Raw genomic sequence first — 13,970 nt, forward strand, 5'->3', positions numbered from 1 at the left:
AACATAATCGGAAGACGGAACGGGTTCAAACGTCGGCGATGAGTCGAAGCAGTTGTTGATGTTGCTGTTGCGCTTGCTGGTGTTGGTGAGCGATTTGCAAGCACACAAAACAGACCAACAAACAAACAAAAACGGAAACCGAGAGAACGGCAGACGAATGGACAGACAGGTAGACGTACAGACACAAAGACGGAACGAAAGGGGGGCAAACAAAAGCCAGATTGGCCTGTGCGCACACGTGCCCGTCGAACAAGTTTGACTCCTTCGCAAATGTCAAACGTGTAACTGCATAACTCAATCCAACCCAACACGGCACAACCACAACACAACACACAACTCAGCCGTAGCCGTAGCCGCAGCCGCAGCTCATCAGCAGCAACAACAGGTGGGAAAGAAGAAGAGGCAGCGTGGAGTTGGGGAAGCGGCGTCGCTGCCGACGCAGACAGAAGCCGCTGGCAGCGCTGCCATTTTTGTGTGCGATGTTGTTTTGTTTACAACGGTGCTTTGTGTGAAATTAAACAGAGATATACACCTCTCCTTCCCAACCCCCCCACCGCCCCGTGCCCGTGCAGCGTGCCCTGACACTTCCAAACAAGCAGCAAACAAGCAGAGCAGCTGAGCGCAGCGCAGAGAGAGGCAACCAGTCTGTCGATCAGCTGTTAATAGTCCAGAATCTCATCTCCGACTTAGTCTTATCTGCCGCACAGCAAAAACATGTTTATGAGGGATTTTGAAACCGAAACCGAAACCGAAACTGAACCAAACCAAACCAAACAAAACAACATCAACTTCGACAGCAACAAGTTGCTCCCTCTCTCGGCCTGGCTGCTGCTGCTCCGAGAACAGGTACCGGTAGCCCAAGTGGCAGAGCCACAGCCAAAGCCAGAGCCAGATCCAGACCCAGTGGCAGACCCATGCCCAGACAACAACAACGCCTCAATCCTTGACCTAATCCAGAAGCTGTAGCCGGTTCGGGCCGCAGCCTGGCAGGTCCAGGTTCAGGTCCCAGTTCCAGTCCCCAGTATTGTTGTTTGATGATAAAGCCAAAAAATTGTTGCTGCCTCCCGACGGTCGGTGGTTGGTGGCGGTGCGGTGGTGCTGCAAAGTTCACTGCCGCTGCGGCTGGGATGTGGATAAACCCGTTTTGTCAGACCCAAGTCGGCAACCGGCGCGAGTTCATGACTCTCCGCACACCGCACTGGTTGCCTGCCTCTCCTCCTACTCCTACTCCCAGTCATCGGGTGGTTCCGTTAGTAGGTGAGGTCAGTGTCATGTGGCGTGCTGATAGACTAGTTTTGGGCACACACAGCACACAGCACACTCCCGATCCCGATCCCCATCCGATCCGATCCGGTCCAGTCCGGTCCGGTCCCAGCGTTGTGTGGGTCGCGTCGGCGCGTGGCATGCTAAAGATGCCCGCATCCAGATCCGCAACAGGGGCAATCGACGATCCAGTTGCGTAGAAAGTAGAAAGGCAATTAGGAAACAATTAAACCGACATCAACACCCCGGATAAGAAGTGATCTATGTGGGTCAGCCATCTCGGGGCCCTCGGGGCATCCTCGACATCGACTCCAACTCCAAGTCGAACCCGATCGTCCGTGAACAGTGTCGCCTCTGGGGCTTACTTGCCGCATGAATGGAGGAGAGATGCTGATAGATGGAGCCAATTATTCATTCGGAAGGTGCAAAAGAAATCCACAAAGAATTCACTGTGGACTTGCCCTCAAAATCGAAACGATAGCGATGGAAGATAATCGCAGGTAATCTGCGATAGAAGAGATCTGGGGGAGTACAGGGGAAAGAATTTGAAAAACCTTCCTAAAGGCGGATTTAATGATTCATCTTAGTTATATTTCTATCAAGACACATAGGTACACATGTATATACGAGTATCTCAAATAAATACATTTATTTGGATTAACTATACGTATATAGCTTTTTAATTTATTTTTCATAGATTGACAGAACAATGAACCCGCAAACAAAGTCTTGAGAACTATGCGGAAATATATTTTCGCTTTGATTTGATAGCTTTATAATTCTAAGCCCAATCAGGACATTTCAAACTTATACTAAGATAATCTGTAAATATTTAGTACTGTTTCACAGAAATATGTATAGATCAACAGCACGAACTTCGACCTTAACGATGATAGTTTATCTTCCGAAAGTCTTCTTTAAAGAAGCACACACATGATACCAATATCTTTGACTGATTTCAGGGCTTGAGCCCTATTTTCACTAAAATATAGTTCAAACTCAGATCTTCTATAGATAGTACATACATTTTATTCTTTAGCTACCAACATAATCAGATCCCCTAACATTCAATTCAAGAAGAACAACAACGCCTACAACTTCTAATGACCTATTCCCCCCTTCATTCCTTCCCCCTCCTATTCTCTACTCCTATGCTTCATCTCAGATACGAAAAGAATACCAAAAGCAATTCCATTTCAAATCCCATTAAGATTTGACATAATTCGAAATTTGATTTTTACCTGCCCCCTCGTAACCCCCATATTCTTCTTAGCCCCGAGACAACCTTACCACGAATGATGGTGGGAAGAGGGAGCCAGAGAAGCAAAGAATGGAATTGGTAAAAAGCAACGTAACCCTAAGCCATCATCGACGGTCAGAGCATCGGGGCAACCATCGGGCATCAATAACCAAAGCCAAAGCCAAAGAAAACACAAAACCCTAAAGAGCAGGGGAGTGGTGGGGAGTGCAGTGGTGTGGAGAGGGGGCTACGGCTGAGAGTCGGAGGAGAGTCAAGAAGGCAAAGAACAAGCGAAAGAAACGAAGAAAGGTAAAGAAAAGAAAAACAATAAACGTTAACACGAACACGAAAATAAAATAACTCTCTCACGAACAGTTCCCCCTCCCTATCCATCTATCCCCCCTTAGCCTCTTTTGTGAGTGTGTGGGTTACATGTGCATGCCCATGTGTGTGTGTTGTTCCTGTGTCCCATGCGATCATGTGCGTACGAGCATGTGCGCGTGTGTGTGTGTGCTGCGTAAAAGAGCGAGCAAGCAAGAGAACGACAGAACGGACGATGTTCTTTTACTGTACCATAATCGCGGGGCTCCCAAATTGATCACCATCATCATCAACGTGCGGCGGCCACTAACAAAAAGGTAGAATAAAAATGATAATAAAAAAAACGACGCAAAGAACAAGAGAGGCGCAGCGGAGGCAGTGGCCACAGCATGGACAGAAGAGGCAGCCAGAAGTAAACGTAATCAGAAACACTGGCAACATCATCGATTTTCGAACAAGACGACAGAGGCTGAGAGCAGAGCCTGATGCAGAGACGGAAGAGTCATGAGCATAGGCAGCGACAGCGACAGCGACAGCGGCAGAGACAGTGGCGTCCGTCTTAACGGGCAAATACCACCAAGCCAAGGTGTATTTGTAGAAGGTGAGGCTGTGTGCATCCTTAATAGTGTGTTGAAAAGAAAACAGCAACCTCTGGGAGTGCCCTTCATCCTACTTTGATATACCCTGTGATCCTTGTATTCAATCTGTTGGAACTACATATTGTGAGAGCTTATTGATTTTTACCTGTTGAACATCTATAAGTAGAATGTGCATAGAATACGAAGCATTATCTTGGGAGCACATCCTTCATCTGCCTCACCTTGCACAAAATACACCATTATTTCCACTCTTTGATCCCTTTTTTGCTCCCACTCTGTTCTGTTTGCTGCGGCGCTCTTCTTCTCTCTCTGTTTTGCTCAAGTGCGCTCTCTCTCTCTCTAACATGGTTTTCTTGGCAACACCAATACTAAACCGTTTTACCTGCCGCTGCTCTACTGCTGCCGAAGCCGCTGCTCTGCCTCGGCTGCTGCTGCTGCGCAGTCGACGAACGACTTGGAAATAAAACCAAACAAAGAGGAATGTGTGCGCGAAAGATACCAGCAACAACATCAAGAGGAAGAAGAAGACGAAACAGAAGAGGAAAAGGCAACAACAATTGAGACAGAGGCTGAGACTGAGACGGAGACCGATCCGACCGAGGCTTAGGCCATGTCTGCGCCACAGATACAGGGTGCTCGGTTCAGGGCCGGCCCAAAAGCCAGGGCTGCACTGCTACTGCTACTGATGCGTTTATAATTACTTCTTGGCATTTACTTACTTGAGCAGCTGTGTCCGTCCTAAGCTGTGTGGCTCTGGCTTCTGGCTTTTGGCAGGTAAGCGCAGGGATCAGGATTAGGCTGTTGATTTTGGCACTTAGTGAGGATCTCTATGGCACTCTATCTGGCATTGGAACTGGAACTGCAAATGGGAGTTGGAACTGAAGCTGGAGTTTGATTTGTTTCTGGAGTTGGCTCTAACACGGCGTGGAAAGGCAAAACCGAATGCGGTGCCCGCTTAAATGTTACGACTGCTTGCTGTTGCTGTTGCTGCTGTCTGCCTGCTGGTGGGTGCACCTTTCGCCACTTTCGTGTTGTTGGTGTACTTTTTGTTGCTGTTGTTGTTGTTGTTGTCTGCGTCTTGCTGGGTCTCCAAGCTCTGGCCTCTTTTGTTGGCTTTGACTTTTTTTTGCTTCTAATATGCCACTCGTTGTGGTATGTGGAGCTGTTGTTGTTGTTGTTGTTGTCTTTGTTGTTGTTGTTGTAGTGGTTGCTGCTGTTGCTCTTTCTGCTGGCGGGCGGGTGGACGTTGTTGCATTTTGGCCCCAGTCGCGTCGTGTGAGGGGGTTCGGGGAGTGTGTGTGGGGCGCGTTTGATCACAATGAAGTTAACATTTTTTTACCATTGTTGGTGTAAAGAGAAGGTGGGAAATGGCATTTGCGTATTTTCTCTTTGCTTGCAAAATGTTTAAACATGTTTCATGTTGGTGGTTCTCTTTGAGTTTTTTTTTTTTTTCTGTTGTTGCACAATTAATTTGTAATTAATTTTTCTTCTTCTCCTCCGCTTCACTGTTATTAATCACTATTTTTATTTTGAATTTTATTATTTGCTTTTGTTGCTTTTGCTTTTGCGCTCAGCTTTGATGGCGTCTCATTTCAGCTCACTAACACACACACACACGCGCGCGGTCGCACACATACTCTCTTCCAGCAAAGAGCGAACAAGCACACAAATACACAAACACACGCGCACGGGTCTCATACATATAGAAATTTTTCGTTTTTTCTTCTTCTTGACTGAAATTTGTATGTGTTTTTTTTTTCGAAAAAGTTTAAGCGCGGATTTTTGTGTTTGTTTTACGACTACGACGACGTCTGAACACTCACAGATCGAACAGATATTCGCACTATAGAACTATTATTATATACTGTACAATGCGTCGAGCAGTGTCCAGGCTTTTTCGTTGGGGCCAGGGCGAGCTGTGGGCACGGAGTGTGGCGCGCTGCACGGAAAAAGGTACACGCAAAACTTGTCGTCGCGGATGAACGTTGAGGCGAGTGGAGTAGAGCTCTCGGGATCGGTTTTGAACGGATCGGATCGGCTCGGCTATAATGCCCAAAGAGTCAATTGGAGATTGTTCAACTGTTGAATGTGCGCTTGGCCGTTGCCGTTTGCTGTTGCCGCCGCTGCTGCTGTGAGTGCTGCTGCTGACGCCGACGCCGACGCAGCGTCCCATGTGCATGTGTGTTGGTGTCAAGGTGCTGTCCGTGTGAGCCACACAGGTGGGTTGGCTGTGTGAGAGAGCGAGGAGAGCGTGCGTCTGTATGCCCGATTATTATTGCTTTTTATGGTTTCATCTCTTTCGTAACTGATATTGAGCGAGCGGGCAGCGCAGCAGCGGCGCAGCAACCGAGCGCGAGTGAACGAAAACTCTAAATTCATTCGAATCGATATATGTGTGTGTCCGCACTCCCAAGGCACAAACACTGAGGCAGGCTCGGCTCTCACCCGCTCTCTTAATACACAGGTAGTCCACTGACGCTCTCCCTCTCTCGCTCTTTCGGAACGTCCACTTGTCCCTCCCCTCACCCCTAGCACCCCTCACGGCACCTGCACAAATTCGGGGCAGGTACAAAAAATACTAAAGACTTAGGACACAAACCTTCGCGTACCGCATTTAGTCTGAACCGGCCCTGGATAGAGTGCGCTTTTTGTATCTTTTCAGACCCCGCCGTTCATTTCGTGTCTTGCTTGTGCATTGTATTCATTTTCAAAAGTTCGAACTCGAAAGCACTGCCGCACCACCGCCACCGCCGCTGACGCCTGCCGCCTGTTGCCTTGTTCTTTTTTTGTTTTGCTTTTCTGTAAGCCGTGTGAAAGTGGTAGTGCAGTCGCAGGCATCAGGTAGAGAGACACACACAAACGTGCATACATACATGCAAGCTCAGAGATCAGGAGAGAGCGCACGACGATCAAGAGAGAGATCAAGCATACCCAGAGACGACTGAAATACGTAAAATAGTTATGCATGTACCACAATCCCATGTAGCGGAGCCGCGGCACAGACTCCGGACGCCGCTGGCTTTTGTCGGCTGCCCCTTGCCTCCCGCCCCCGCTACTGACGACGTTGTTGCCTTAGTCCATGTTACATTCAATATAAGGTACACATGCTCATGTGTTTGTGCAGCATCCGCATATAGGTCCACATTTAGCAAACGTCTCAATGCATAAGACAGGTATAGCTGCTCCTTTGGACTGCCTCACCTTCTGTTCAATATCCCTTGGACTTTACTTAACCTCAGCTTTGCCTTCAACAACAACAACAGCAACTGCGACGGCAATCAACGCTGTGTCGTGGACGGACTGCCGCCCCACCACTGGAAAGGGTGTCCCCATCATCTCCCCCTCAACTTCTGCACTCCCCAATCAACGGTCTTCGTGTGGAGCAGGCGCGCACGCGTGGAGCACGCTGAGCCATCGGGGCGGCCCGTTGGTGGCTTTAAAACTTGCGGTCGCTTGATGACCCAAGTGCCAGTTCTATGAACAAATTTGTTGCTTCATGTAATTTTACATCTCAATATGTATACAGTTATGTAGATTTCCAGATCATGTAGAACTGAGGGACACACCTTGGGAGGTGTTTTTGAGAATATTTTGTATGCTTTAATTTGAGTTTAATTTTCATGTTTGTTTATTGTTGCAATATATTTAATGTTTAAAACTAAATGTAGGCTTAGTTTAATCCATTTGTAATTATTGATTCTTTGGGATTCGTGGGCTTTATTTAGATTGGGTTTTTTGGTGTAATAAATTTAATTTTTTGTTTTTATTTAACTGGTCGAAACTTTTCACTAATGCTTGATTACGTTTTGCCTTCTTCTTTTGTGTTTCAAAATGTATATACATATGTATGCCGCTATGTAGCATACATATATATGCATGTGTGTGTGTGTGTGTGTGCGTGTATAAAACTAAACAAACAACAGTCGTATTTAACGTACTTATACTCTGATTTTGTTCAAAAAGTCTTATATTTGTCTGCATTCTGCAAAGCAAGAAACCGAAGAGAAACAATCATTAGCAAACGCTCCTCCGGGTGCTGTTTCGCTTTGTCCTGGAACTAGTTCTACCCGAATTGCCTAAAATTAATTTAACAAACCATGGAAAATGGCTGATAGAACGGTCCATCTATATACTTGTAATGCATAGGGAAACAGCGATTGTCGGATTCTCAATTCCAAGTAGCAGCCTGAGTGATTAATTAAAAGGAAACTGTGGTGGCAGGAACTGGCTTCGGAGTTGCACAGAATCACATCATTTACATATGACTATAAATGACAACAGAACATGAACTAAAACCGAAGCTGTGGATGACAGTCTGAATTATTAGAATCGGTAGTAGATTTGTGAATAGAAATGCTAAAAAAGTCCTGTTTACTAGAGCTACAACTGAATGCAGATCGGATATAGAACATGTAGAGCCAGCATTGAATTAGGTGGTGATATATGTATCTCTAGATGCAGAACTGAAAACAGAAAGATCGACTGGAACTGGGACAATAGTAATAGTCCAACCAAAGCAAACTAAAACTAGGACTGGGGGCACCTGGAAGACGCTTAAATGCTAGTAAAATATTCAATGTTTCATGTTCTTGTTCTCGTGTGATCTCCGTGTAGATAGAAGCATTAAAACTAGGCACACCAACTAGCTACTAAAAACATTCTCTTCTCCTCCCTCCCGTAACAAAGGTACATCATTTATGCATTTTGTGCCTCAGATAAAGCCACTTAAAGACAATTAATTTAAATAAAATCCAACTTATAGCGAAAATACAATGTTAACTGTTTGCCTACGGTTCTCCTTGCAGGATGCGAAATTGCCTCGAGACTCTTCTGAATTTGTTCTGAGGATCTGTCGCACCCTCCTCTCTTTGTTCCGTGTTTTCTCTTGAATTGTCTTCAGTTTTTCTTTCACTTGGACAATTTGTTTTTGCTAAAAATTTAAGTTTTTATTGTTTCTTTTTATTTATAATACTGTGTTTTTTTTTGTTGAATAATTTGTTGAAGGTTTTTTCTGAATGCAGAAATCAATGTAGGGTGTAGGGCTGGGGGATATTATTGAAAGCCCAGCTGTGTGGGTGAAAGTAAACGCATATATAGATCCATAGAAGAGTATAGCCTGATAAATCTCTTGCAGTTTTTTGTGTGTTCTTCCTTTTCCTGTTTTTTGTTGGCAGTGATATTGCAAAACGTTTTCTTTCGATTTTGAAATCAATGCGAATCGAAACCATAAATATTGTGTTGTTAGCTATGCGTTTGCCTTAGTTTGCCTTCGAAGAGGTGATTGGGAACAACTAGATCGGACCTCAATCGGAAGATCAGGCATTATAGTGGGAGTTGTGTTGGTTGCATTGTCTTGATCGGTACAGGGTACAGGGTACAGGATACAGGATACATATACAAATATATAGAGAGAGTGCTGCTGTCTGTTGTGGTATTTACAAAAATGCTTCGATGTCGTCACTCATATATGTACATATGTATGCATATAAATAATAGGGCTAGTATTTATATATATACAGACATATGTAGGCATATATGACCTAATCGTTTTCAAAACTAATTAAGTTAAATGGTTTTGTATATAAGTACTATATATGCGTGTATATATGTATATATTAATATAAAGTTATGTAATACGTTTAAAAAGTTTCTTTTGGTTTTGGTTTTTCTGGAAAAAGTATTTTTGTTTACGGTTTAAGGTTTACGGTTTACGGTTTACGGTTTACGGTTTACGGTTTACGTTGAATGTACTCTCGCATTCGAACTGTACTGTTGTCGGTTCCGTTATCTCTGATGCAATTTGATTAATACGTCTCTTAGATCACTAATATTACACTAGTTGCTGTTTCCCTCGCTCGCTTCCGGAACCGCCTTGAAAATGCTACGTCACGGAGATCCGTTTCCCGATCCCCATCCGTTACACACTCTAAGATTAAACAATTAATTTAGCTCCTAACTCTTTGGTTTGTTAACGACTAGAACATAGGTAGAGAAGGAATCCGTTTCACGTTTTATGCATATCGTCTAAGTTTTTGTTTTAGTTTTGGTTTTGGTTTTGCCTTTGTTCGGGCCCCGGGAATATGCCTCGCCCACTGCCCTGGTCTCACCTGCGGGGGCTGCACGCAAAATGGTTAAATGGTTCTATTAAAGGATACATATTGCTTAGGGGATTGCAGCAGCGGCAGTGGCAGTGGCAGAGGGCTGGCAGGCAACCACGGGGGGTATTACAGGGATTTTATGACTGACCCCAAACTAATGGAAATACTAATGCAGAGCAACCACAGAAATCAACACAGCGCAGAACTGACAACGATCCGATGCGATCTAAGTGGGACTTTCCGCCTTAGAGCCGGCATTCGAATTGTCTTGCATTTGAGCGAGTGTCTTGAACTTTTGAGAGTTTAGGAATCTGAAAGAGACGATAATGGATCAGTGCCATTCTGTCCCCCAGAGGGACTAGATCAAACGGACGCCACTCACCTCTGATATGAGTCTCTGTGCATTAAAGTGTAGATCTGTATTTGAGCTTCGTCGAAGGTGTGCGTCGTGGGCTCGATCATGTTACGGTTGACGATCTCGCGCACCCGCGAATCCAACGACACCTCCCTCGGCGACAGGATCGAGATGTAGTCCTCGTATATCAGGCGCGCCTTCTCTTCGACCACCTCGGCGCTGTTCTCCATCTTGAGGTCCTCGACGGCCAGCCAGAACAATATGTTCTCCTCACTGAATTCGCTGCGCAGGAAGTTCTGGAATACCTTTCGACCAGCTGCGGAAAATATAGAAAATAGTAAGCATACGGCTCAGAGTGGAATATTTCCTTTGCATGCTCACCTGAGCTCTTCATCAGCTTGTCAAAGCTCTTGCCCCAGCTACGGATTTCCTCCAATGTGGGTCTGCAACGGAAATTGATGTTAAACAAAGTATTCCACTTGAAAAAAAAACACTTATTTCTGTAAAGGTAACTTACTGTTCGCCGTCTAGGAATTCGGAATTAGCGAGATCACGCTTTGTGGGCGCATTTTCATCGGCATTCTTGATGGCCAGACTGTAAAAAAAGGAAAATATTGTAGATGATATAGGTTTTCACTGATGTACATTGGTTTTGATCTGATCTGAATTGGAACCAATTCTAGACAGTCCCAGGTGAGAGCTATGCGATCTTCATATCGATATTGGTGCTATATATATCTGATATTTGCTTTTTACTACTCATATTAGCCGTAGCTTGTTCTCCGCACATCCGTCACCCTTTAAAGTAGACTACGATTTGGGCTTGACTACTCTCTGGCTCATAGTGAATAGGGAAGCCACTTCTGCATACATATGTACATACGGGGCAACAAAACAGACATACATATGTATGCTGATATGTATATCGTATGCGCATAGATACAAGTATATCTATAAAGTGGCTAATGCCATATCAACGAAGCACTCGAACTTGACAAAGCTCCGTTATCTGCTTGACAGCTATCAAAGCGACACGACCCGACTCGATTCGATTCGATTCGTTGCCCCCAATGCCCAATCAAGTGCGTATGGATGTATGCATGAATCCAATTGTGGCATGTACCGAAGCGTGTATAAGAATGTGTGACCAGCCAAACACACAAAGGTGCGGAGGGATCCGCAAGACTATAGGAGGAGGGCTAAAAGACTTTCGTTTTCATTCACGAAAAACGAATGCAACACTTCGAGGAGCCATCCAGCCACATACTTATTTATATTTGATTTAAACAGTGCCCCATCCAACCGGACGTAGAGCTTTTCCCTGCCCAATCTTTGGCGCTCCCGAAATTGTGAATGAATGCGGGAGAGCAGAAGTCAAAGAGCGGGGGACTAATCAGCGAGAGAGAGCTTTAACCGCGGAGCGTTGCCAGAGGCGAGAAAAATGCCTCCCATCTGCTTCTGCTTCTCCTTCTAGCGAGTGTGTGCGTGTGTGTCTGTTGGTGGGTGGGCGGTTGGGTGTAACTTACCATTTTCCCCTGTTTTAGCGGTTGTTTTTATTACAGTTGTAGTTGTGGTTAAGCGGTGACGAGGATGAGGACAGGAACGGGGATAGGTACCCGTGGAGCAGCACCAGAAATGAGGAAAGAAATTGATTTCGTTTTAGTGGGTAATACAAAATAATGAGGTGCTCTCAAGGATACTCACCAGGAGCAGGAACAGCAGCAACACCAGCAGAAGCAGCATGGCTTCTGCGACTGCGGCCGCTGCAACGTTGCCGCATTCGACTCTTGCAGCACATTCGAGGTGGCACTGGCTGCCGTGACGCCGCCGCCCCCAACTGACACGGACACGGAAACGGCACTTTCGCTGCCCCCTCCTCCGTTGCCGTTGCCATTCCCATTCCCGTTACCGTTACCGTTGTTTCCGTTGCCATTGCCCCCGCCATTGGCGCCATTGTTAGCAGCGCTCTGTGGTGTGGATGCAGTCATTCCGCCGCGCAGTCGACACCCACTAGGCAGCTCCGAAATGGTACAGGACATTTGGCCCTTTGCTATAGATGGAGGGGGACGATAAGTAACATGAGGGAAAAGGGATGAAGTAGGGGGTCAGCACCACTTACCTGCCCTTTTAAATTTGAAGTTGACTCTAGCGCTGGCGTTGGTGTTGTGGCTGCCACAGCTGGCAGACCGCCCACTGCCACTGACCTACCCACTCACTGGCTCCCTTGTTCTCTCGCTCGCTACTGCTCTCTTGCTCTCTCAATTCTATGCTCTCTTCCTTCCTCCCGCTCACTCGCACTCTTTGGGCAGGCAGCGATGGCAATGTGGTGGAGAGCCGAAACCGTTACGTATTTATGTTTTTGCTAATAATTTTTTATCGAGTGTGCTCCAGCTCTTCTACTGGTTTCTCTCTTTCCCGTTATCGTTCGATTTCCTTTAGCTGGCGCTCTCTGCTTCTTGTATGGCAATCGTAACTGTTACCGCTCCTTCAACTTTCCTTCCACTTGTGATTTTACATGCCTTGAGGAGCAGCAAATATTTTTTTGGCTTGATCTTCGGCTTACTTGGGGATTCTTTTGTCTCTTTTATGGAATTTTGACCGCCAAATTCATTCGCATTCCTAAATAGGTTGACCCTCCTTCACCTGCTGCTCCACCCTCCTGCTCTGCTCCGTTCCTTTGTGCGTGGGATGGCTGGCTAGCTGGACTGGCTGGCTGTCTGGCTTTGGGTGGTGTTGGGTGGGTGGGCGCCCTTAGCATTTACATATTTTGTTGTATTTACGGCATACAAATTACAAACGACTCAATCACTGCACGCAGTGAACCTGCCCTGAACCAAGGGGCACATTTACACCCAAAAGCGTTACGAAATTTATGAGCAGCTGGAGCTGGCTCTCTCCCGCTCTTGCTCTCTCTCTATTTTTTGGTTAAATTTTATTTATTTCTTTTGCTAGTCATTACACGGCGGACTCACTCCCGTGTGCGTCTGTCTGTGTGTGTGTGGGAACGCTTTTGTGGGATTCGATTGGCGGCGACGGAGGTCGGGCTGATGGGGCGTATGCGTGATTCTCTCCCTCTGTGTGTCTCTCTTTCCTTGCGGGGGTCTCGCCTGCTGTCTCTGATTGTTGTTCCTATTTTTGTTGTTGTTGTTGCAACAGCTGCAACTTGTACCGTACTGCACTATCAACAGAACGTTGTGCTGTCGTTGTGGCGGGTATTTTTGGGGGGATCTTGGATCGTTGCTTTATCACAAAATCAGCTGGTGTTGTTGTTTTGTTAACAGTTAGCCACTATCTCTCTCCTTTCCACCCCCTTCTCTCTATCTCACTATTTATCTCCTTTTTTTGTGTTGTGCGCTTCCGTTAATATTTTCACTCACTCTCTCTCACACACACACACACACATGCAGTGTGCTTTGGTTTTGACAGCGTTGGTTGTTGGTTAATGGAGGGGTCTGGGTGGGAAGGGTATTCGATGGAGCAGGGGTGTGAGTGGGCAAGGAGGGGACACGGGCAGGGGCACGGGCGCGGGCGCGGGCGCTGTGTCTGTATGTATTTAGGAGCAACGAGTACATACGAATTTCTGCCTTGCCACAGCCACTAAAATATACCCGTATTTGTATTCGTATATCTCTATTTTTTCACTGTTTTGCTAGCGCCTAAATTTCGACCCCCAATTCCGATTGAGATTTCCAAACCGATTGGATTCGACCCGATCGGTTCAGTTCCGATTCGTTTTACTACACGGAAACTGCAGTTTTCATTTGAGGCACTCTGGGATGGCGGAAAAACGTATTCCACAATCTCCGGATTCACATTTCGGTTGCTGCCATATTTTGGGCTCCGCGGCGACCACACATTATTGCCGTTTCATTTCCACTGCAGCACAAACACATACACAAACGAGCCTGTGCGTGTGTGGGATTTTTTTCTGCGATAGCCAGAACACAGAACAGAACCCACAAATCCTCCTCGACGGCGGGCGCGAGCACAAGTGTCGGACGTGTTTCTCTTCGCTCTGGCAAAAGGCTGATTTCCAAGCAGTGCCATGGCAGCGCTTGATTTTCCAATGCGCGCACATTCCCACACCACTCCTC

At 46.2% G+C, this 13,970-nt stretch overlaps 2 protein-coding genes and 1 long non-coding RNA gene across 8 annotated transcripts in view; 1 reads left to right on the plus strand and 2 right to left on the minus strand.

The window, feature by feature from the left end:
• LOC108159549 (protein grainyhead) overlaps positions 1–5,558 on the minus strand; it is a 40,751-nt gene extending 35,193 nt beyond the window's left edge. For 2 of the 6 annotated variants that reach the window (XM_017292951.2, XM_017292954.2), the window contains exon 1: positions 4,143–5,557. The gene's annotated coding sequence lies outside the window, so the exon portion shown is untranslated. Of the gene's footprint in view, positions 1–4,142 lie in introns of all 6 variants that reach the window. The other 4 variants (XM_017292952.2, XM_017292955.2, XM_017292957.2 and 1 more) reach the window with 4 other exon arrangements.
• A 432-nt stretch (positions 5,559–5,990) lies between these two features.
• Positions 5,991–7,106, plus strand: LOC108159496. The gene is made up of 2 exons (XR_001775328.2): positions 5,991–6,596; positions 6,663–7,106. It is a non-coding gene; the product is annotated as an uncharacterized LOC108159496 (long non-coding RNA).
• Positions 7,107–7,153: 47 nt separating this feature from the next.
• LOC108159494 (regulator of G-protein signaling 17) lies at positions 7,154–13,891 on the minus strand. The gene is made up of 7 exons (XM_017292837.2): positions 11,996–13,891; positions 11,581–11,926; positions 11,403–11,411; positions 10,394–10,471; positions 10,258–10,319; positions 9,904–10,192; positions 7,154–9,832 (listed from the first exon to the last, which is right to left on the minus strand). The coding sequence occupies exons 2-7, from the start codon at positions 11,913–11,915 to the stop codon at positions 9,748–9,750; spliced, it is 858 nt and encodes a 285-aa protein (XP_017148326.1). The 5' UTR covers positions 11,916–11,926; positions 11,996–13,891; the 3' UTR covers positions 7,154–9,747.
• Positions 13,892–13,970: the final 79 nt, after the last annotated feature.

Source organism: Drosophila miranda, chromosome 3 (assembly GCF_003369915.1).
Source record: "Drosophila miranda strain MSH22 chromosome 3, D.miranda_PacBio2.1, whole genome shotgun sequence".
NCBI lineage: Eukaryota > Metazoa > Arthropoda > Insecta > Diptera > Drosophilidae > Drosophila > Drosophila miranda.

Excerpts from the sequence above, each read along its gene's own strand:
- LOC108159494 (XM_017292837.2), bottom strand. The coding sequence starts at position 11,915 with ATGTCCTGTACCATTTCGGAGCTGCCTAGTGGGTGTCGACTGCGCGGC. Across the intron at positions 10,320-10,393 it reads GAATTCCTAGACGGCGAACA|ACCCACATTGGAGGAAATCC; the intron begins GTAAGTTACCTT and ends TTTCCGTTGCAG. Across the intron at positions 9,833-9,903 it reads CACAGAGACTCATATCAGAG|ATTCCTAAACTCTCAAAAGT; the intron begins GTGAGTGGCGTC and ends CGTCTCTTTCAG.